This window comes from Perissodus microlepis, chromosome 8, assembly GCF_051167445.1.
Source record: "Perissodus microlepis isolate ML-2025 ecotype Zambia chromosome 8, ASM5116744v1, whole genome shotgun sequence".
Classification (NCBI taxonomy): Eukaryota; Metazoa; Chordata; class Actinopteri; order Cichliformes; family Cichlidae; genus Perissodus; species Perissodus microlepis.
Window position 1 is genome coordinate 595,899 of NC_140468.1, and position 21,602 is coordinate 617,500.

At 45.3% G+C, this 21,602-nt stretch overlaps 2 protein-coding genes and 1 long non-coding RNA gene across 5 annotated transcripts in view; 2 read left to right on the forward strand and 1 right to left on the reverse strand.

Moving 5' to 3' along the window:
- Positions 1-244: 244 nt before the first annotated feature.
- Positions 245-2,957, reverse strand: LOC146380965 (uncharacterized). 2 transcript variants are annotated; one of them, XR_014800966.1, is made up of 3 exons: positions 2,868-2,957; positions 679-2,773; positions 245-565 (listed from the first exon to the last, which is right to left on the reverse strand). It is a non-coding gene; the product is annotated as an uncharacterized LOC146380965 (long non-coding RNA). The 2 variants fall into 2 exon arrangements; XR_014800964.1 differs by having other exon boundaries at positions 245-2,773.
- prkg1b (protein kinase cGMP-dependent 1b) overlaps positions 2,946-21,602 on the forward strand; it is a 70,537-nt gene continuing 51,880 nt past the window's right edge. Inside the window, exons 1-2 of one of the 2 annotated variants that reach the window (XM_084936912.1) lie at positions 2,946-4,854; positions 21,398-21,564. In XM_084936912.1, the coding sequence (XP_084793038.1) occupies positions 4,535-4,854; positions 21,398-21,564 (487 nt within the window). In that variant the 5' untranslated portion in view covers positions 2,946-4,534. Of the gene's footprint in view, positions 4,855-4,899; positions 7,100-21,397; positions 21,565-21,602 lie in introns of those variants that run through there. The other variant, XM_084936913.1, reaches the window with a different exon arrangement.
- On the forward strand, positions 7,111-17,114 carry LOC146380967 (uncharacterized). Its single transcript, XM_084936917.1, has 3 exons — positions 7,111-15,883; positions 16,416-16,497; positions 16,668-17,114. The coding sequence occupies exons 1-3, from the start codon at positions 15,737-15,739 to the stop codon at positions 16,742-16,744; spliced, it is 306 nt and encodes a 101-aa protein (XP_084793043.1). The 5' UTR covers positions 7,111-15,736; the 3' UTR covers positions 16,745-17,114.

A 21,602-nucleotide genomic window follows, 5' to 3' on the forward strand; every position in this document is an offset into this window, starting at 1 on the left:
ATTATTAAATAACTACATTAAAAAAAAATCCAAAATCATTTTCAAAATCTGTTTGTTTGTTTTTTTTTGTTTGGTAAAGAGATAAAACCATCAGACCTGACCTTTGAGTTCAGATGAACTGTGGGGTCCACATAGCTGTGGTTCTGATCTTTAGGTGCTTTTAAAGGTTTAAATTAACTTCTGTTCTTCAACACATGTGGCCAGATGTTCCCCATGGTTCCCAAATCTAAAAAAACGAAATGTCGAGTTTTTTAAAGTTTTATTTAGAGGTGAAATCTTTAACGTATGTTTGATCTTTATTATAAGTTGTCATCTATTCATTTTCTGCTTCCTGTCTGGATCTGCAGTCTAAACAGTCAAACATTTTATTTTGAAAGGCACAGTCCCAGCTCTACTGGGACCTCCACTCTGCTTCAACTGTAGTTTGAGCATTTTGCGGGGGGGGGACTTCTCTGACCCAGCTGCAGTTCCGGTGAGATGAGTGGGCTGGAGGTGGATGTGGGGTGGCAGCTGAACGCTGAGCAGGTCGGGGAGGTGAAGCGCAGGCTGCAGGAGGAGGAGCTTCCTGAGGAGGAAGGTGCACAAGTGTGAGTAGGAGGCAGAGCTACAGAGATTCAACAAAACCCAGAGGTGAGCTCACACACCTGAGAGTGATGTCACTGATACACAACAACAAACCTGTCAGAAAAGTTTGAAGAACAGCACATCAACACCTGCGCTTTTATTCTGAAAAAGAAATCATAACCAGCCATATATTTAAATTTTTCGTGCTTCGTTAAATTATCACTGTGTTTATAATTTATTGATTGGTGTGTGTGAATGAGAGCTCCGCAGTTAGGTCAATGAGGTGAAGAGTAATCTGGATACTGACGCGTCACAGATCCATATTTAGCTGTTTTTATTTCTCAGTGCTCACGTTTAACCATCGCACAGCTCAGCATGTTACTGCACACTAGAGGCCGCCCACAGTGGAAACCAGAAAGACCCCAGCAGCCGTCACAGACCTGCACCACCTTTACTGTGCTGTGTGGACAGTAAAGGTGGTGGGGTTGCAGAGCGGAGCATACATCCTGTAAATAAACAATGGTAGCCTGCAAATGTCAGAGTTACATACAAGTTCAACCCAAGATAAGGACAATGCTAGACAACACCTCCCACTGGAGCACGCTGAGTGAGAGACTGAGATTACCCATAATGCACCACTGAACGACACAGGAAGTCATTCCTGCCTGTGCATCTCTCTGTACAACTCCTCCATCTGATGCAGAGAACACACTGCAGCAGTTACGCTCTCACTATCTGCACACGCTCTGCAGAGGAGTAACAAACAAAGTTTCACAGGTTAGAGTCAAATGTCAATCATAAATATTTCAAATATTTCACGTCTGTAATATTTTGGATATTTATAACTGAGCTTTTTGTATATATTAGAGCTATTTCTTATATTTTGGAACTTTGTGATATATTGTATTATTTAAGTAGTTCAGTCTGTTACTGTTATTGTCTTGGAGCGACTGTGACCCACATCGATTCTTCTGGGATTAATAAAATATTCTGATTCTGATTAATTCACAACATCAAGGTGCTTTTTATAGTAAGATAAAGACCCCACATTAATACAGCGAAATCTCCAAACTGACAATCATATGACCCCCTATGAGCAAGCACTTTGGCGACAGTGGGAAGGAAAAACTCCCTTTTAACAGGAAGAAACCTCCGGCAGAACCAGGCTCAGGGAGGGGCGGGGCCATCTGCTGTGATTGGTTGGGGTGAGAGAAAGAAGACAGGATAAAGACATGCTGTGGAAGAGAGACAGAGATTAATAACAGGTATGATTCAATGCAGAGAGGTCTGTTAACACATAGTGAGTGAAGAAGAAACACCCAGTGCATCATGGGAATCCCCGGCAGCCTACACCGATTGCAGCATAACTAAGGGAGGATTCAGGGTCACCTGGTCCAGCCCTAACTATATGCTTTAGCAAAAAGGAAAGTTTGAAGCCTAATCTTGAAAGTAGAGATAGTGTCTGTCTCCTGAATCCAAACTGGAAGCTGGCTCCACAGTTTGTCAGCAGTTTGTTGTAATGACAGTGATCGTCCAGCAGAGGGCGCCACGTGACAGCAGGAGTCCTGAGCTGGCCTTCAGCCGCTCTACCTGCTCTTTAGTAACTTTATTTATAAAAGACACGAACGCTGTTTATGTTTTTCTATGAAAGGTTTTTTCTTCACTGCTAAAAAATAATAAAAAATTCAGCTACGAGACAATTATTGCAGAGAAATACTTAAAAATAAAAAAATGAATAACTTTACAAAGCCCATTAAAGATGATGAGCTGATAAAGGATCATAAAGGAAGACTATAGAAGACAACATCACATAAAAGCACGTCCATAAAAATGTGGTTTTGAAGGAAGTGGCTGATTTTATGAGCTCGCTCTGCTCCAATTACTAGAACTTTATTTCCATAAACAACAAAACAGACCGACTGACATGAAGCGACCCCTGCAGCGTGCAGAGAGACCACAGCACGGCAGCAAAGGTGCCACAGAGGGAATCGAACCGTGGACCTGCAGCACGCCGTGTGCACAGGACACATCACCACATTCACTCAGGAAGCTGCAGGCCTGCTCACAGCGCTTCAGCAACATCCATCAGAACCACACCCGTCTGCCTCCACCAGCTTCTGATTCCGACTCAGCCCGGGTCCAGGACTGGACTCGTGTTCCCACCTGAACTCCACCCTGGGAGGTCTCAGCGTCCGCTGGAGTCTGTGGTCTGAGGATAAATGAGCGCGAGGGTGAAAAGTGAGAGAAATATAAAGAGAGCGGAGCAGTGTGAAGGCTACATGTGGTTCAAACATGACATTTACAGGTGAAGGTGGAGGTTCCTTTATGATGCCGTGTTTGAGGAGATCCTGGATGTTGTTTAGGCTCCGCCCTCTTTGCCTCCGAGGTCAGAGAGACTGAATTAAAGATGTTATCCACCCCAATTTCCTGCTGATGAAGCTGGTCTCAGTGTGCCTCTCCCGGATGGGAAATAAAGGTGTGTGTGTGTGTGTGAGCGTTGGGGGGGGGCTTCTTAAACATAACTCCGGCTCTGACACCAGCCGTAAATGTTCAGGTTTTAAACCCTGAAGCTTCAAATGTTTCTGAGTGAGTGAGGAGGAGGAGGAGGAGGAGCTGAGGCAGACCAACTTTTCGTGGCTCGTGTCGTTCAGCCTCAGCTCCGGTAACTCGCTGAAGTGCCGCCAGGATGAAGCGGCAACGTTTCCGTCCTCCGGTGCGCGGCAGAGAGAGGAGAGCGGAGTGAGAGCGTCTCCTTCCTCCCGCACGTTTCTCTTTGCGTTTCGCGTTTTTTCGCTTATCGGTTTGAAAACAGCTCCTGTGCACCTGAGTGACGCTCAGCCCGCAGGAGGAGGAGCGGGGGGAGAGCAAGGCTGATGTTTCACGCCGTGTGTTTGCGTGGATTCGCTTCCGCGGACGCCGCTGTGCTGACCCAGCCTTCCTCCGGACTTCACGCGAGGACCTGTGGATTCTTCACTTAAACTTTGTTCCACGCTGTCGTCTCTCCGGTCGTCTCTCATTGAGCAGATGTTTCCTGGAGGTACAGCTGCTTCTGCAGGCAGGACGCTGAGAGCTGGTGAGTGTCTGCTCAGGTTTCCTCTCACTCATCTCCACATCTGCTCAGATGAAACAGGGAGGATGTGAGGTCACACCCTGAGGACCAAACGTTTCTCCAGTTGCATCATCGGGAATTTTGTTTTCCTTGGAGGACCGAGGAACTCAGAGAACTTTAAAGACTTCAATGGGAGAAACCCGAAACTGCCACAAAGAAGGAAACTATCCTAAAACCAGAACTAGGTGTTTGCTCTCTGGTGAAACTCTGAGAACCCCATCTGAGGAATTCAGGGAGACCCTGGAGGTTCTTCAGTACATACTGAGAAGAAAGTGAGTGAAACTAACGACACACCTGAATTATCCTCCTGGAAGAACCTGCAGCATTACCTCAGACAAACCTCAGTGAGTTGCCAGACTCAACGGTTTTGAGGGAGGGATGTGAAGAGAGCTTCTCAGACACTGAGCTGAAACCAGAGGAACTACATGACAACCCAGGAGGCCTCTGAAGACGCTGAAAGGCTCTGGACCTGAAGCTTCCTGAAGGTCTTTCAAATTTTTTACATGACCCCCGAGAAATGCTGAATGTGGCAGAAGAAACAAGTAAGTGCAGGTGTACCAAAGATCCTGGGTGTAAGAATATTTAAGAGTTGCTGTAACTGGCTCATAGACTAACACTTTGACCAATCAGGATGAGCACTTCAAGGATCCTGAAGATCCATAAAAACAGGAAACTCTGAGGAGGAGGTGCTGTGCAGAAACATGACTTTTAGAAGTCAAAACTTTTAGGTGCTCAAAATCCTCAAAGACCCCGGAGGATTCGAAGAGTCGAGTTCTTTAGGAGAAGAAGGTATTCCAGTGGAACCTGGGGGCGTACCCCAGATAGTTCAAAAGAACTCCTTGTGGATTCCCTGAAGGACAGATGGGGACCTTGCGGGACCTCCAGTATGCCCTGCAGGAGAAGATCGAGGAACTTCGGCAACGCGACGCCCTGATAGACGAGCTGGAGCTGGAGCTGGACCAGAAGGACGAGCTGATCCAGAGGCTGCAGAATGAGCTGGACAAGTACCGCTCGGTGATCCGGCCCGCCACCGCCCAGCAGGTCCAGGCGCAGCAGCAGAACCTCGTCCTGCAGCCGGACCAGCACCGCAGCAAGCGGCAGGCCATCTCCGCCGAACCCACCGCCTGTGACATCAGCGACCTGTGCCATGTGACCCTGCCCTTCTACCCCAAGAGCCCAGAGTACGTAAGCTACCTGCACCTTAAAGGGTTAGCTCGTCCTCCTGCAGATCTGTGGCTCTGAATGAGGGCAGCGCTGCAGGACTGGTAGAGTTTTCTTTATTGTAGTCAATGACATGAGTAGAGCTGATGTGATGAGACAGACAGCTGCACCTTTATCCTCAGACACATAAAGGGTCATTTCCAGTCGTTTGATGTCATTATGCTGTTGGGAGCTGAGGTTCATGTCTGCTGCGATTCTTGAGCGAGGAACGCAAACATCCATAATAGATTAATTGAGTTTTTGCTAAACGCTCCAGCTGCAAACACCTGGCTCACATCTGAATTATGAGCAGCTGTTCATCAGCCACGCAGACGTCCTGAGGACCAATCAGATTTAACTCTGTTCTCGTGACTGATGGGCTGAAGGTGCAACAACAGTTAGTTGTTTTACAGACTGAAGGCTGCAGCTTCGTTGGGTGTGATTAAAGCTGGAAGCTTAGACAGTTTGTGGGTAACACCACAGCTTCAGGTCCGTCATGTCTAAGGTGACGTATCAGCCACACAGCAGCTGTGACGCTGCGCGGTCAGAGCGCCGTGTCGTGGTTTCTTCGAGGAGAAAAGTGAGAGCAGCTCCTGAAGCCTGTACAGGGGCTGATCCAGGATATCAGACCCTTCAGGCTCTTTCCTCCGGCTGCGTGTCCTGGTGTTAGACTCACAGCTTTAGTAAGACCTGGACTTCACTGCTCTGCATGGGTTTCATATTTAGAAATAAATCCAGGTACAAAGTCTCTGCGTGCGTTCATGAGGGTTTTTTAATATGGCGCTGCTGGTGCTTCACAGCACCACCAACCCTCCGATTAGCACGTGACCTGCTCTACCACTGAGCTCCAGACAGATTTTACTGCTAGATCACAACTTAGGTGTTTAAATAAAACTATTTTTTATGAAGTCAGGCATCATTCTGTATTTTCATCATTCTGTATTTTGGAAATAAGTTGGGGCTAATCTGGGAAACAGAGAGCTCCTGCAGCTGTCACAGACTGGCACAGAGCGAGTCGTCGCTGTAGCTTTTTTTAAAAAGCAGAATTTAATAAGAATCAGTAAAAACACAAAGATGTGAGCAGGTCAGTGTGAAGGGAGATTCCAAACAGGACCAGGTCATGCACGAAGTGTGGGCGGCTGTTTTGGGCCATACTTCTGTGGACTTTTAATTTTGCGGTCTGACATGAGCTAGGTGCATGTTGTTATTTTGAATGATGCTTCCTGCATGAAGCCGCCACACGTTAGCTCATGTTGTTGTCATTGTTGTCTGGGACCAGGATGCACAGCATGAATGTGCGGCCGCGTCTTCATCTCTGCTGCTTCAGTGAAGGTCTGATTAAAAGCCAGCAGACGAGTGGCGCCGGCGTCCCGGCAGCACGGGTCGCTTCACCTGCACAGGTGGAAGCAGAGGACGGCGTGCAGATTCATTCTCCTCTCTGATCTTTCCTTTGTCATTTTCCACATTTGCCTCTTCAGCAGTGAGGAAGCATGAAGCATTCATAAGTGATGCAGTGTGTTCACTGGCTTTTCCTTCCACGGATGAAGTTGCCCCGAAACACGTCGACGGCTCTCACATCACATGATTCGTTTGCACGTGTTAGTCTTTATGTTGTCGTGGACACACGTGTGATGAGTGACGATTGGCTGTTTTCTCCTGTTAACGGTGGGCAGCGCGTAGACGACCAGTTTGGACTCAGAGTTTTTTTGGCGCCTGCAGCGCTGCAGGGCCTCGTCAGCCTCGTGCAGGCAGGCCGCTCCACCTCAGAGGCCTCCAACACCAAACACTCGACGCGGTTCGGGAATCCAACCTGCTAGTTTAGTTTATCTGCTCGTGTGTGACCAGGATGTCTCTGACTGCAGCCACTGATGGTTCAGCTAAATAGATTTAAATGCTGTGTTTAAGTAACATACACAGAACTATTATATTCATAAGCTCAATAAAATCTTATTGGAAACATAACTGAGTTGAATGGTTGGCTGTAAAGTCTGCCGGTTCTGGTGTGCAGGAAGTGGAAGCAGATGGATTTTCTGAATCAAAGATGGTCCGACCAGCAGCAGCGTTTGAAGGCGCTGTGAGTAATCAGATGCTCAGCCTCAGTTCTTCAGTTTCCAGGACACGTCACACTGCAGTAACCTTCGGCTCCCCGACGCGCCTCTGCCGCTCACACGTGTGTGTGTCGGCTCAGCTTTCCGCCAGAGAACCACCTGATGCCGCACTTCCTGTGTGAGTGTAGACATTTGTACCTGTAATGACTCAGTGTTTGCTCCTGACAGTTTCCTGCACTCACTCACTTTGTGCTGGGAGTCACGTTTGTTCTACTTTTAACTCTGAGTGAAGCTTTTTCTTGAAACAAGGTTTTACTCGGAGCTGCTGCCCAGTTTTACTTTTGGACCTTTATGATTGGTTACAAAGGTCATAAACAAATATGCAGGACTGCTTTCTTCCCTTTGTGCAACATCAAATGGAAACATCACATTATCTTTTCAGGAAGTCCTAAAAACTCACTGAAAAGCCTTCAGCTAATCCAAAATGCTGCAGCAAGAGTCCTGACAGGGACTAGAAAGAGAGAGCAGATTTCTCCTGTTTTGGCTTCCTGTTAAATCCAGAATTCAAAATCCTGCTCCTCACATACAAGGTCTTAAATAATCAGGCCCCATCTTATCTTAATGACCTTGTAGTACCATATCACCCTATTAGAGCACTTCGCTCTCACACTGCTTGTGCGAGATGTGGCTTACTTTTCTGTACGTATACATATATAAGGATCAGATGGTGTCGCCCCCTGCTGGCTGTTTGAGAGAAGCTGCACTTTGGCATCAGTTCCACTTTTCAGACCTGGAAGCTGCTGCCGTCTTTATTTACAGGTTGTGGGTGGTTCCCACTAAAGTTGGTGTTTGCAGCACTGCATTTTGCTATGATAACACACACACACACACACACACACACACACCTGACAGGGTTTCATTTACATCCCACCACCTCTCGCTGTCAGCGCCTGCCTGAGTGTTTGTCTCTGTGTGTTGTTGTAGAGCAGTATTACGGTGGAGAGTGTGTGTGGGCTGCGAGCGCCCACCAGCTCTCCTGCTGTCTGCAGCAAGGCTCCAGAGGCAGACGAGTTAATGATGAGCTGAGACTCGCCTGTCACAGATCTGCTGCTGACACTGGACTTTTATTTTGAAAGTTGTGTGTGTCAGGCAGGCTCGTCCTGTTTGTTCCTCGTTGCTGTGTTTGATGAGGTCGTTTTCATTCGCGGCTCTTTTCTTCCTGCTCCACACGTTTCTGCTGACAGTTGGATGTTTTTGTGTCACCTGCGTTTCCTGATGTGATGTTTCGTTTTCTCGTCCTTTGTGTTTGTGAATAATGATTATAAGATTATTGCTGCAGTCCTCAGGTCTTCTCAGTTTTCTTTCCTCTCTGCATCTCATCTCAGGCTCTGTGAGCACTCTCTGAGTTTGGTCCTTCTTTCAGTTTACTTCCGGTTTTATTTTGAAAGAAGGCTCCTTTGTGGTGTTCTTTCTTTGTACTTCCTGCGCTCCTCAGCGCCCTGATCCTTCTCTGGGCTTGTATTTCAGGTCATTTCCTCACTCTCAGTTTCGCTTCCTCCTCACGTAATCGTCGTAGTGATCGCCTCTTTAGAGTCACCTGTGTGTTACCTGTTCCCAGTCAGCCAATCGGTGCTCTCATGTCATAATGTGCAGATTTGCACTCAGTACTGCTGCTGTTTGTGTTTCCAGATGATCTCCTTGTGCAGGACTTGCATGCAGCGCAGTGCTGCATTTCACTGTCACATGCTCATTTGATGTTGTGTGTAGGGTCACATGACGCATCCTTTTATGTGAGCATGCTCAGAGCCTGCAGCAGGAAGCCTGTGCTAGCCAGCTAACACAGCTAACACAAAGAAAACCAGCTTTGTTAGCTGGTGTGTTTGAGTCTGCGTGTGTCCTTGGGCTTTACTCACCCTCGCTCGCTCTTTGTGTTTGGTATGTTTTCTGATAAAACTTCTTTATTCTGCCCTTTCTATTCTTCTTCTTCTTCTTCTTCTTCTTCTTCCAGCCACCCCCTTTAGGGATCTCCAGAGCTGATCATCTGCTGCAGCTCTTCCTATCCCAACATCCTCCTAGCCCTCTGCATGTTCTCCTTATCCTCCTCTCACATCCATGAACCTCCTTTGAGGTCTTCCTCCTCTCCTCCTGTCTGCAGCTCCATCTTCATCATCCACTCTCCCTTCTCTGCACACGCTCAGACCGTCTCAGCCTCTCTGATTTTTCGCTCCAAATTAAACTTTTTTGGGTTTTAGTTGCCATGAAGATGCTTCAGCCTTGTTGTTTCCACAGTTACAGATGAGTTTTTCTTTCCTCGGGGATGCTGAGGCCTGCAGTCATGCACCTGCTGTAGCCTGGTATCTCCGTGCTGCATCAGTGGGTGTCGCGTGGAGCGTCATGCTTCCCTTTCCTCAGACGGATCTCCATCAGGATATGAAAGTCTCCGTGTTTCCTCCCGACTCTTCCTGTGATGCTTTCGCCCCCTCTGGCACCTCTTTCGTTTGCTCGGCTCTGTGTTTATTGTCTGTGTTCAATGAAGTATTTCTTTTTTTTTTCTTTGAAATACATTTCCTCACATCCTGCTGATTAATTTTTGTTCTTTAATTCTTTTTGCCTTTTATGTAAACAGTAGTTTGGTTCCTATCTCGTCTATTGTTCTGCTTTTCCTTTTATTTTCCTCCTCACTCCGACTCATGCAGTAATAATGTCTGCTTCATCACCCCCTCCATCCACTCACAGCGCTCTTTCATTGCTTTCCTCCTGAGTCCAATTTGCATGCAGCAGCTGGCCACTCATATTTCTTCCTTTGCAGATTCACCAAAATAAAACCCAGCTAATGGATCCTCTCTGTGCTCGTTTGACTGCCTGGACAAAATAAAACTGTCAATCTAACGTTAAGTAGACCTTCAGGTGTATTATTTCCTCTGTAATACAGTTATCTTGCATACATGAATGTTTTACAGTCTCGGAAATGTTGGCTTCCTGCACTGAATTTGATTTTGACCGAGCTGCCGCATAAATCTCAAACAGCTGAGGTGAAATTGTAGATTCTACACCTGCAGTTCCTCAAACATCCACTAGATTTTATGACAGCTTCAGTTCTGAGAAACCTGTTTTTGATTTGACTTTCTTCATTTGATTTTCAGTCATTTCTCTGATGCATGTATCATCTATAAAATGTGTGTTTTCATCCATACAAGCGAAACGGTTTGCTCATAAAAGAGTGGCATATCTTCCATGGCTGAAAGTGATGCCAAGCTCCTTTAGCCTGTGTTCTCTCTGATGTTGAGCAGGGTGCAGCTCCCGTCTCATTGTATAGAAGTCTACGAGGAAAAATCTGATCTGAGCTCAATGAAGTTCTCCCTGGTCTCAGTCACTGGTTTGAGGTCTGACTGAATGAAACATGAAGTTCATATTGGAAATGTTGGTCCATTAGAGTCACATAGAAGCAGTGAGCAGGGCAGGGTTTAGCATCAATCATCTGCATATAAAATGACATTTACCTTTAATTCATGCACAAACCAGCAACTGTGAGAAAAGCAAAGTCAGAGGTCCTCACACGGAGCCCTGTGGGATGCCACAATTTGAGTTCAGAGCATAAAGTAAGAGGAAGTGAAGCTACTGAAGACTCTTCTGAAACAGTTCTGCTTTTTAAGTTATCATCATCCTCAGCTTGTGCCACGTTAAATCTTCCTCCAAACCCTCTAACATCCAGTAAATCATTGCCTTGAATTAAGCACTGTGAATTAAAATGCTGCTCTCTTTAACATTCATTCAGCTGACTGTTCTCACTGCTGACAACTGGACATTATCCTCTTTGACATTTTGACACCAGAATAGTTTCCAAGCCATGTTTTAGCTCAGTGAGATGAGCAGCCGTTCTCAGAGCAGGAGGCCCGGGTTCGAATCCCGCTTATGGCAACATTTTCTTCAGTTAACACTTCAACTGTTTAAACTCTTTTTCACACAAATTTCAGCTTTTTCACCTCTTTTTAGCAAAACTTTCAGTTTTCACTACTTTTCAGCACAAATTCTAGTTTCTTCACCTCTTTTCAGCAGATAATTCTGCTTTTCAGCTGATTTCAGCAGATTCCACTACACGGCATTCACACTGCATTTTCGCAGGAAATGCATCTTTTTCTAGTTCTTTATTCTTCTACCTTATTCTAGTTGCTGCGACCTTTGCTGGTTAACTCCTCCCTCAGTTTCAGCTGCTTTTCACCATTGAAACTTTAAACTGTTCTGCTCCTTCTGCTAATGCCAGCTATATCTTTTGGTGATGATAACTTTTATACTTTTTGAGATATTAAGCGTTTTATGCCATTTTTTGGCCCATTTTACTGAATAGGACCACATTATCAGTGTGATCACCAGTGCTTGCAACATTTTCTTCAGTTAACACTTCGACTGTTTAAACCCTTTTACAACACAAATTTCAGCTTTTTCACCTCTTTTTAGCAGAATTTTTCAGTCTTTCACTACTTTTCAGCACAAATTCCAGCTTCTTCAGCTGTTTTCAGCACAAACTTCAGCTTCTATACCTCTTTTCAGCACAGATTTTGCTGATTCACCTGTTTTCAGCGCCGTGAGATCCGGTGGCAAAGGTTCGAATCCTACATGTGACATTTGCTGCACATCTTCCCTCCTTGCACTCTCCCTGCTTTCTTGACACTCTTCAGTGTAGTCTTTCAAATAAAGCAGTTTTCAGCAAACAGTTCAGCTTGTACACAGTGTTTTCAGCAGATAGTTGTCCTTCTTCTGCTGTTTTCAGATTCCACTACACGGCACTCACACTGCATTTTTGCAGGAAATGCAACTTTTTCTAGTTATAAATGAGCTTCACAAATTAAACTGAATTACTTCCCCAACAGATCTTATGAGGGTTTGGATGCTGTTACATCAGTCTGAGTGAGCTGCAGGTGTTTTCAGCTCGCAGCAGTTTACACATCAGCAGCCTTTTTCTGAGCTTGTGGGAGCCTGAGCTGTGAGCCGGCTGACAGCTGGGAGTGTTGGTTTTTCTCCTGTTTTCCATCTTTTTCCACTGTCTGTCTCTTTCAGTTTGTTTCACTTTAAATGAGCTTTGACAGGAAGGAAACCTTTGGCTTTGCTTTAATATGCTCTCCCTCCCTCTGTCTCTTTGGGCTGATTCATTCCTCTCAGCGTTGGGTTTTCTTTGTGACGGCACTGTGAAGGAGGATGGAGCTCCTCTCCTAACGAATACACCGTATCTGACAGCAGAGTTCATGTGTGGCACCAGCTGCTTGGAAAACCTGTAATTATGATTTGATAGTTGAGAATTAGCTTCACTTACATTGGAAGAGACAATCTTAATTCACATTTAATCTGGGATTTATTTGTCTTAATGAAAATGGATCTGTTTGGTAAACAGGGACCAGAGCAAACTAAACAGGAAGTGCGCAGTTATCTATAAATCCTGATTCATAAATTATCTTTAAAATGTACATTTATTTTTAATTTTGATGGTTTCCTCACTGCAATCTGCTTTTATATGTCTGTTAATTATTTTTAGTTATTTTATCTTTTTTCATGAATTGTATTGAGATGCATTCAAAGTCTCTTCTAAGTCCCTTTTAGTACATAAACTAATAATTGATCAAAAATTGAATTACAGAAACCTGGTTGCAGCAGGATGATTATGTTAGTTTAAATGAATCAACGAGTCATTCTAATTACCAGAAAAGCACAGGCTGAGGAGGGGATGTGGCAGCAATCAAAACCAGAGTTTCTGTCTGATTTCTGAGACTTTTTATCTGATTTAGTTCTGAGCTCAGATAAAATAATTATTGTGGGTGATTTTAACATCCATGTAGATGCTAAAAATGACAGCCTCAACATGGCATTTAATCTGTTATTAGACTCAATTGGCTTCTCTCAAAATGTAAAAGAACCCACCCACCACTTTAATCACACTCTAGATCTTGTTTTAACATATGGCATAGAAACTGAACACTTAACAGTGTTTCATGAATATGATCAACCTATCTCTCTCTCATCTGCAGAGGAATGGCTCAGTGCAGCGTTCAATGCTGTCGACCATAATATCCTATTACAGCGATTAGAACATGCTGTAGGTATTACAGGTACTGTGCTGCAGTGGTTTGTATCATATCTATCTAATAGACTCCAGTTTGTGCATGTAAATGGAGAGTCCTCTTCACACACTGAGGTTAATTATGGAGTTCCACAGGGTTCAGTGCTAGGACCAATTCTGTTTACATTATACATGCTTCCCTTAGGCAGCATCATTAGAAGACATAGCATACATTTACACTGCTATGCAGATGACACCCAGCTCTATCTGTCCATGAAGCCAGATAACACACACACATGCTTTTGATGTTGAAACATGCACAGGAAGTCTGAAGGTGAGGCCATCATTTGAATGAAAAATGAACATAAACCAATTGGAGAGAGAGAAAACTTCAGGAGTGGTCAAACCAACTGTAGTCAAACTAAACTTTATAACATCTAAAAAGGTCAGGAGCACCTGGAGGGGGCAGGTGTATCACTTTGAAGGTCTGCAATCAAGAGACGTCTTTTCAGTTCTGAAGGCAGAGATCCACAGTAGCAGCTGTTAGTTTGTGCAATTACTTTTGAGACTGAATTGCAGTTTTTCCATATAGTACTTGGGGTCTCTCATATGGACCCTGCTGCTGTTGGAAACATTATGAATAAAAGCTGTGAGCTCATGTTTGGGATCAGAATGATTAATCAGCTTTTACAGACCAGTGTTTGCAGCAGGGCCAAAGTCATGGGAGAGGATTCATTTCATTATTTCCCGCATGGTTTGGTGAGTCTGAGCTTCCATCAGTTCATCACTGTCGTCAGGATGACTGCTAAATATTAGTCTTCTTTTGCATGCATGCTGCAGTTTCACAGTTTAATATCAACTTCTTATTGCTTACTTACTAAAATTGAATTTTCATGCTATTGGTACTTTTTAAAGCTGGCTTTACTTTTTGTTCTACCTTTGCTTTTTTCATAGCAGTCTTTTTAATGCAGATGTTATTTGTTCTATTCAGACAGTAACGTGTGGCTTTAAACACTTGATTTAAAGTTACGGCTGCTGAACAGCAGTTTGTCGTCTGGGTTTTTGCAAACAACACATCAGCTGTGAATGGGCTTCGGTTTTAAACACGAGAGTCTTTGTGAAGCCAAAGACTGTGAAACCTTTTCATCAGCTGCTTCAGTCAGCGTCCGTATGCTGTGATCAGACTGGCAGAGGAGCTGCAGCTCAGACAGATCTGTGGCGTTTCAGACACTTTCACAATCAAAGCAGAGCACTAAAATAAGCTTTCAAAGGAAGGCAAATATAAACTTTAGAGGTCTTCTGCTGAATCTGTCACAGAGAGCAGGTGGGGTTTGTTCAGTGCTCAGCAGATGTTCACCTGAGGGCAGAATTGCTGGTTTGATGTGTTTCTGATCACTGCAGGTACAATCCTCATCACAACTCCTCGCAGCTTCTGAGAGAAACATGGGAATCAGCTCATTCTGCAGCCGCTGCCCTCAAACCACCACAGGAGATGTTTCACTAATGTAGTAACTGCTTTGCAGATGATATTTTATGTAAAGAGGTCATTGTAGGAAACAAATGTCAGGCTTGTTTTTTGGTTTCAGCTGCTCCGCTGTGATGACTTTCTGTTCAACTCGGGTTTAACGACTGAGTTTTTCACTCATGATTAGACAAAAGAAAAATACATATGAAGAGTTTTAGCTCAATTCAATTCAATTTTATTTATATAGCGCCAAATCACAACAAAAGTCGCCTCAAGGTGCTTTATATTGCACAGTAGACCCTACAATAATACATACAGAGGAAAAACCCAACAATCATATGACCCCCTATGAGCAAGCACTTTGGCGACAGTGGGAAGGAAAAACTCCCTTTTAACAGGAAGAAACCTCCAGCAGAACCAGGCTCAGGGAGGGGCGGGGCCATCTGCTGTGATTGGTTGGGGTGAGAGAAGGAAGACAGGATAAAGACATGCTGTGGAAGAGAGACAGAGGTTAATAACAGATATGATTCAGTGCAGAGAGGTCTGTTAACACATAGTGAGTGAGGAAGAAACACCCAGTGCATCATGGGAATCCCCCAGCAGCCTGCGTCTATTGCAGCATAACTTACGGTGTGTTCACACCGAACGCGGCCAGAGCGTCAGGTTTACATGTAAAGTCAATGTAGAAGCGCGATGACACGCAATTGCGGGTCCCGCGAAAATTCGGAAGCAGATTTGCGACGCGAAAACGCGAAAACGCAAGAAACGTGCGTCACAGCAGCGCGTCACAGCAGCGCGTCACAGTAGCGCGTCACAGCAGCGCGTCTGGCGCGCGAATAAAACCACGCGCGTCAGTTTTTGTGTTGCATTTTGTGCATACGCGTGTTTCGCGTCTACCACTCGAGTTGGAAAAATCTGAACTCCAGCGTCAATTCGCGCCGCCACAACCAATCAGGAGCCTGGTGACGTGGCTCTGACCTTGGTCAAAGGGGCAGATCCAGCCAAAGCCCTTCATTCTTCATTCAGTATGGAGGAAAAGCTCATCAGTGCTGTGGCTAATCATCCAGAGCTGCATGATGCCAGCTGCTACTTCTGCCGAGACAGGAATAAAAAGGACCTAGCCCGCCTACTGTCCCACTATTTTCCCACTGATGTACAAATACCTTTCCGCTAACAAGATAATGTGTTTATTCAGAGGACATCTGCAGGAGAAAGTGGAAGAGCCTCAGGGACACATATAATAAGGAGAAGAGGACAGAGAAGGAGAAGAGGAGTGGGTCTGCAGCAGGATCGGGGAAGAGATGGAAGTTCTTCGCGGTCATGGGGTTTCTGGACCCCTTCCTCACCCCGCGGGAGACAAGCGGCAATATGGTGCGGACCGTGGAGAACTTCTCCCCCCGAGGACCAGGGACAGCCCGGAGAGGCAGCAGGGGAGTGTCAGTCAGAAGGTATGTTTACAATGAGTTAATGTAGGCAGTTAATTTATGCATGTTGTCATATAGGAATATATTTTGTTTATTAATAAACAGCACACAGTGGTCCCGCTGTTCATCCGTCACTGCTTCGCTTTTTCGCAGATTTTTTATTGCACCGTACAGCATTGCATTCTGCAGCCTGATTGACAAATCTCCTCCGTGTCGTGTCTCCTGCATTTGCCAAACTTGTTTGGTTTTGATAACCATCACGTCCAATAGAAAAAAACAGCACAAAAACACTCATAACTATGACCCTCATTCGGAAATACACACCTGCACCGGGAGGGAAAAAGGCGCACGAAAGTGGCGCCGCAGACAGAGAAAAAGCGCGGCATATTAATACTTTTACGTTTTAAAATCGACAAAGGTTTGCACTTTGAGAATCAACTTGTGAGAATTGCGACTACTGTTCATGTGCTGCAATAAATGAAGGACCACTGTATATACTTAACTAGCGAACTTATTATTGTTCGCAACCTGTTAACATTTAATACTGTCTTGATAGAGTCAACTGATTCTGCAGCAGAGCATCCCCTGTTGCTTCTCCTGGCTCCCCAGTCCCTCAGCTCCTGCTGCTGCACCCACAGGTATGTACAGCAGCACTGATACCTTTTTAGTCGGTGGGATTCCCTTGTGATCACCTTTACTAAATATCTACAACCAATCTGATTATATCCTTTTTTTTTTTTCAATTTTGAAAATGAAAATCTAGTAGCAGCCTTCTCATTACTTTGTGTTGTTTTGTGCTGTTTTACAGGCCCACAGAGGAGGACAGCTCAGGATGGTCCCAGGATGGTCTATCGGCGGTGGAGCTGGCCATCCTGGAGTCCCTGAAGTGGCCACGCCAGTCTCCAATGGAGCATTTCCTCCTCAGCCTTGTTCCTGCTCTGGAGCGCATGCCTGCCTCAGACACGAGAATTCGTGAAATTTCAAATTTATAAATTAGTTTTTGAAAACAGCACAGCTGTGTTAAATTTGGAAACATTGGACCCGAGCGATCAGTAGTTTTCTGATGAGGCAGCAGCTCTCCAGGCCAGAAACAATGTTGTTATTTTTCTCCTCCTTCTCCCTGAGGCTCTTCCGCTCCAAGCTGGGTCCTTTTTATTCCTGTCTCTCTGTAAATAGATAAATTTCATATATTTATGTTTAATGTTTTTGTTAGTGAATTTATATATTTTTTCCAATAAACATTTGTAATGACTCATGTCTCAGTTCTACTACACAGCAAATGTTGGCACCCGACTGACACAAGTAGAATTTATTTCATATTATACTAATAACAAAACATACTAATACAGTGGGATGCAACAGTTTGGGCAACATTGTGAAAAGTCATTATTTTCCTGTACAAATCGTTGGTTGTTACAATAAAAATTGTCAGTTAAATACATCATACAGGAGACACACACGGTGATATTTGAGAAGTGAAATGAAGTTCACTGGATTTACAGAAAAGTGTGCAATAACTGTTTAAACAAAATCAAGCAGGTGCATAAATTGGCAACACAAAAAAAGAGAAATGAAATGAATATTTAGTGTATATCAATGTGTGTGTCTCCTATATGATATATGCAAGTGACATTTTTTACTGTAACAGCGATTCATACAGGAAAATAATGACTGTTAATAAGGTTGCCCAAACTTTTGCATCACACTGTATATAGGAACATAGTGAAGACAAGTTATTTAAGAGAGTAAAGAGAGGTTAGTTTATTTTGGAGTAGAGCTCCATTTATTAAGAAAAATTTAAAAAGACAGGAACACTCTTTAGAGGTTTGTGGGTGGCTCTTAAAAGAGCCGTTGTGGGGAAGTCACTCGGACTTCAAACAGGCTACTCCTTTGGTTGCCAAGACACAGCTCCCTCCGCCGAGAAGTGGGCCATGAACTTCTCCCTCACCAGGACAGCCTCTCTGGAGGAGTTGTTTGCTGCCATACGTCCCAGGCCTTACAACGGCTCCACCACAGCAGGTGCCACACCCCTCACAGCAGGTGCCCCTCTCTCGTCCAAACAGCGCAGAAAATTGTGGAGAACACACGTTGCCTTCACACACTTCTCCGCAATTTCAGGACGGAGCTCCATGGAGCGCCGATACAACCTCCACTGTGAGGAGAGGACACCGAAGGCACCCTCCACTATCATCCTGGCCCTGGAAAGGCGATAGTTAAAGATCCTCTTCTCTAAAGGGAGGAGGCATCCAGGGAAAGGCCTCATGAGCTCACGCCACAGCGGGAACGCTTCATCAGCCACAAAGGCATGGGCCTGGGCTCCACGGTGTTCTCCACCAGGTAGAGGCTGGTCAGGAGGCAGATGGAGAGTCCCAGCCCGAAGAGCCTGACCAAAGGTGGAGTTGGCCAGAATACCACCGTCGCTGGTCCTCCCGTACCCCCCAACATCACTAATGCGGAAGCGATACCTTGCATCCACAACCGCAAGGAGAACAATGGAGAAAGTTCCCTTGTAGCTGTGGAACATGGATCCTGAGTTGGGGGGTGCCTTCGTCTGGACGTGCTTCCCATCCAGAGCTCCACAGCAGAGAGGGAAGTTCCAGCGCTCCTGGAATCCCTCTGCGATGGACCGCCAGTCTGCAGTTGAAGGCACAGCCATGAAGTCGTCCACTAGACAGTCCCAGATGGCCGTCGCTACCTGGGGGATGATCTGGCTCACCGTGGACACACCAACTCGAAAACTGAATGCGATGGTCCTAAAGGAGTCCCCGGTGGCAAGGAACCTGGACAAAATTGTTCAAAATTAGTATTATGTGTACTGCAGTTACAAAATACATTATTCCAATTCCAAAACACTTCTGTGATGTCAGATTTAAATCACATAATCTTACATAAAACATTTTGTAATTATAAGGATAATTACATAATGTATATTAGATATAATATAAAACAGTCTGTGGTGATTATATACAAATATTCAACTATCCCAGAATTAAACCAGGTCTAAATAAAAAGGAGTGAGTATCACTACAAAGATTAACCCACAGTGGTCCTCGTACCAGTTTGATATCAGCAAACACCAACGGCATTCATTGATAGCATAGCACATCCATGTTAGCAGTGTATAAACGGATAGTTTAGCATATATTAGCACAGGTATCAATGAAGGACTACCGTATTAAACACTTTTACTAACCTCAGGCAGACAGACAGGTGCTCTGCAGGTGGGATTGAGCGCCTGTAATTGGTGTCTGGGCGGGCGATTCTGGGACCGACGCGGGACAGCAGGTCCTCAAACTGGCCGAGTGAAAGACGGTGATATCGCTGAAATCGGCCGTCGTCCAGGCGCAGCTCCTGGAGCAAATGGTGAAACTCACCAAACTGCTCTCGCCTCTGCAGGACCTGATGGACCCAGGTACGGCGAGGACGTCCTTAACGCCGCTGCTCTGCTCTCCACAGTAAATAGAGAAGGGAGACTTCTTCTTCAAGCGCTAGCTCGACAGCTGCCATCTAGCAAAGATACCGGTCAGGCACAACTTCCTCCCACATTTCCGGTTCACGCGTGTCAAAATATGCAACTTTGAGGCGCGATTGATTTGTGTTGGACACGCAACGAGGTGCGAATGTGCACGTGTCAAATTAGGGGCGTCTGGGGTGTTTTCGCTCGCATCTATCGCGTTCGGTGTGAGGATCCAGGGTCACCTGGTCCAGCCCTAACTATATGCTTTAGCAAAAGCTGTCTGTCTCCTGAATCCAAACTGGAAGCTGGTTCCACAGAAGAGGGGCCTGAATACGGGGGTGTTGATTCATTTAAACTAACATAATCATCCTGCTGCAACCAGGTTTCTGTAAGGCAGAGTAAATCGATTTGTTGATCAATTATTAAGTCATGTACTAACAGAGACTTGGAGGAGAGAGACCTGATATTTAATAATCCACATTTCACTGTTTTACTCTTTGGTTCAGATGTGGATACTGTACTGTTCTTTCTTTGTGATTGTTTAAGTTGTTTGTTGCTGGTTTGTTTTTTGTCTGTTTGGGAGCTGACACAGTCTCTATGGAGATGGGGTTTTTTTTGGGGGGGAGGGGTAACAGGAGGAGAGAAGCTGCAGAGAGGCGTGTAAGACTGCAACTCTGCTTCCTGGTCCCAACTCTGGATACTCATATTTTGGTGGGTTTAATAAATTTGTCCATATTTCTAGAAATGAGAGCTGCTCCATCCAAAGTGGGATGGATGCCGTCTCTCCTAACAAGACCAGGTTTCCTCCAGAAGGTTTGCCAATTATCTATGAAGCCCACATCGTTTCTGGGACACCACTCAGACAGCCAGCAATTTAAGGAGAACATGCGGCTAAACATGTCACTCCTGGTCTGATTGGGGAGGGGACCAGAGAAAACTACAGAGTCCCACATTGTTTTGGCAAAGTTACACACCGATTCAATATTGATTTTAGTGACCTCCGATTGGCGTAACCGGGTGTCATTACTGCCGATGTGAATTATGATTTTACTGAATTTACGTTTACCCTTAGCCAGCAGTTTTAAATTTCCTTCAATGTCGCCTGCTCTGGCCCCTGGAAGACAATTGACTGTGGTTGCCGGTGTCTCTAGCTTCACATGTCTGAGAACAGAAACACCAATTACCAGAGTTTGACCCCGGCGGGTGAGTGTGTCGCCGAGAGGGGAAAAACGGTTAGACACATGAACGGGTTGGTGGTGTACCTGGGGCTTCTGTTTAGGACTATGCTTCCTCCTCACCGTCACCCAGCCGCCCTCTTTCCCCAGCTGCTTGGGGTCTGCCGGGGAACAGCTAGCGGGGCCTACGCTATCTTCGGCTGCACCAGCTACAGGGGCCTGGCTAGCTACGGGTGAATGAAGGGTGCGAAGCCGAGTCTCCAATTCAGTAATCTTGGCCACCAGAGCTGCAAATATGCTACATTTGTTACAAGTATCATTAATGCTAAAGGAGGCCGAGGAGTAACATCTGACACAATGAGCAGGAAAGTGCAGGAGGGACAGGTGAAGTAGCCATGGTGCTAACGAGTCGGCTACGAGCTAAGCTAAGCTAGCGAAACTGTAAAGACACAGTGAGTGAATACTTTGGCTATAAATTAGGTAGTGAGTACACAGAAAGTGTGCTTCCGATAAGCACGTGAAGATTGTAATATGAAAAAAGAATGTATCTAACAGTTTTTAATTAAATTGCTAAGCAGATAGCAGAAACACCACTGTGTTTGAGCGAGCGAACACCAAGTGACAGCGCCACTGGTTTTTAAAGCAACTTTTGAATCAGATAATCATCAGATGAGTCATAAGTGAGTTTATTTTGCACATAAAGATTGAGACGTCTATCCCGTCCAGAGAGGTGTGCATGCAGGTGATACCGACTTTGAGATGCACAGGTGTTTGCTCTTATCCTCTAAACACAGCGGCACAGATACATTTCCCCAGATAATGAGGAAGTGTGTAGGATAAAGGTATACTCATGAAAGTAGAATAAGGACTTACTTACTGACCTGTTGTCCTCTCTCCTCCTCTCAGATCGAAGGAGCTGATAAAGGAGGCCATCTTGGACAATGACTTCATGAAGAACCTGGAGCTGTCTCAGATTCAGGAGATCGTGGACTGCATGTACCCGGTGGATTATGGGAAGGACTCGTGCATCATTAAAGAGGGTGACGTGGGCTCGCTGGTGTTTGTGATGGAAGGTGAGGAACCCACGGTTTGGTTTTCTGTCACTCTTCAG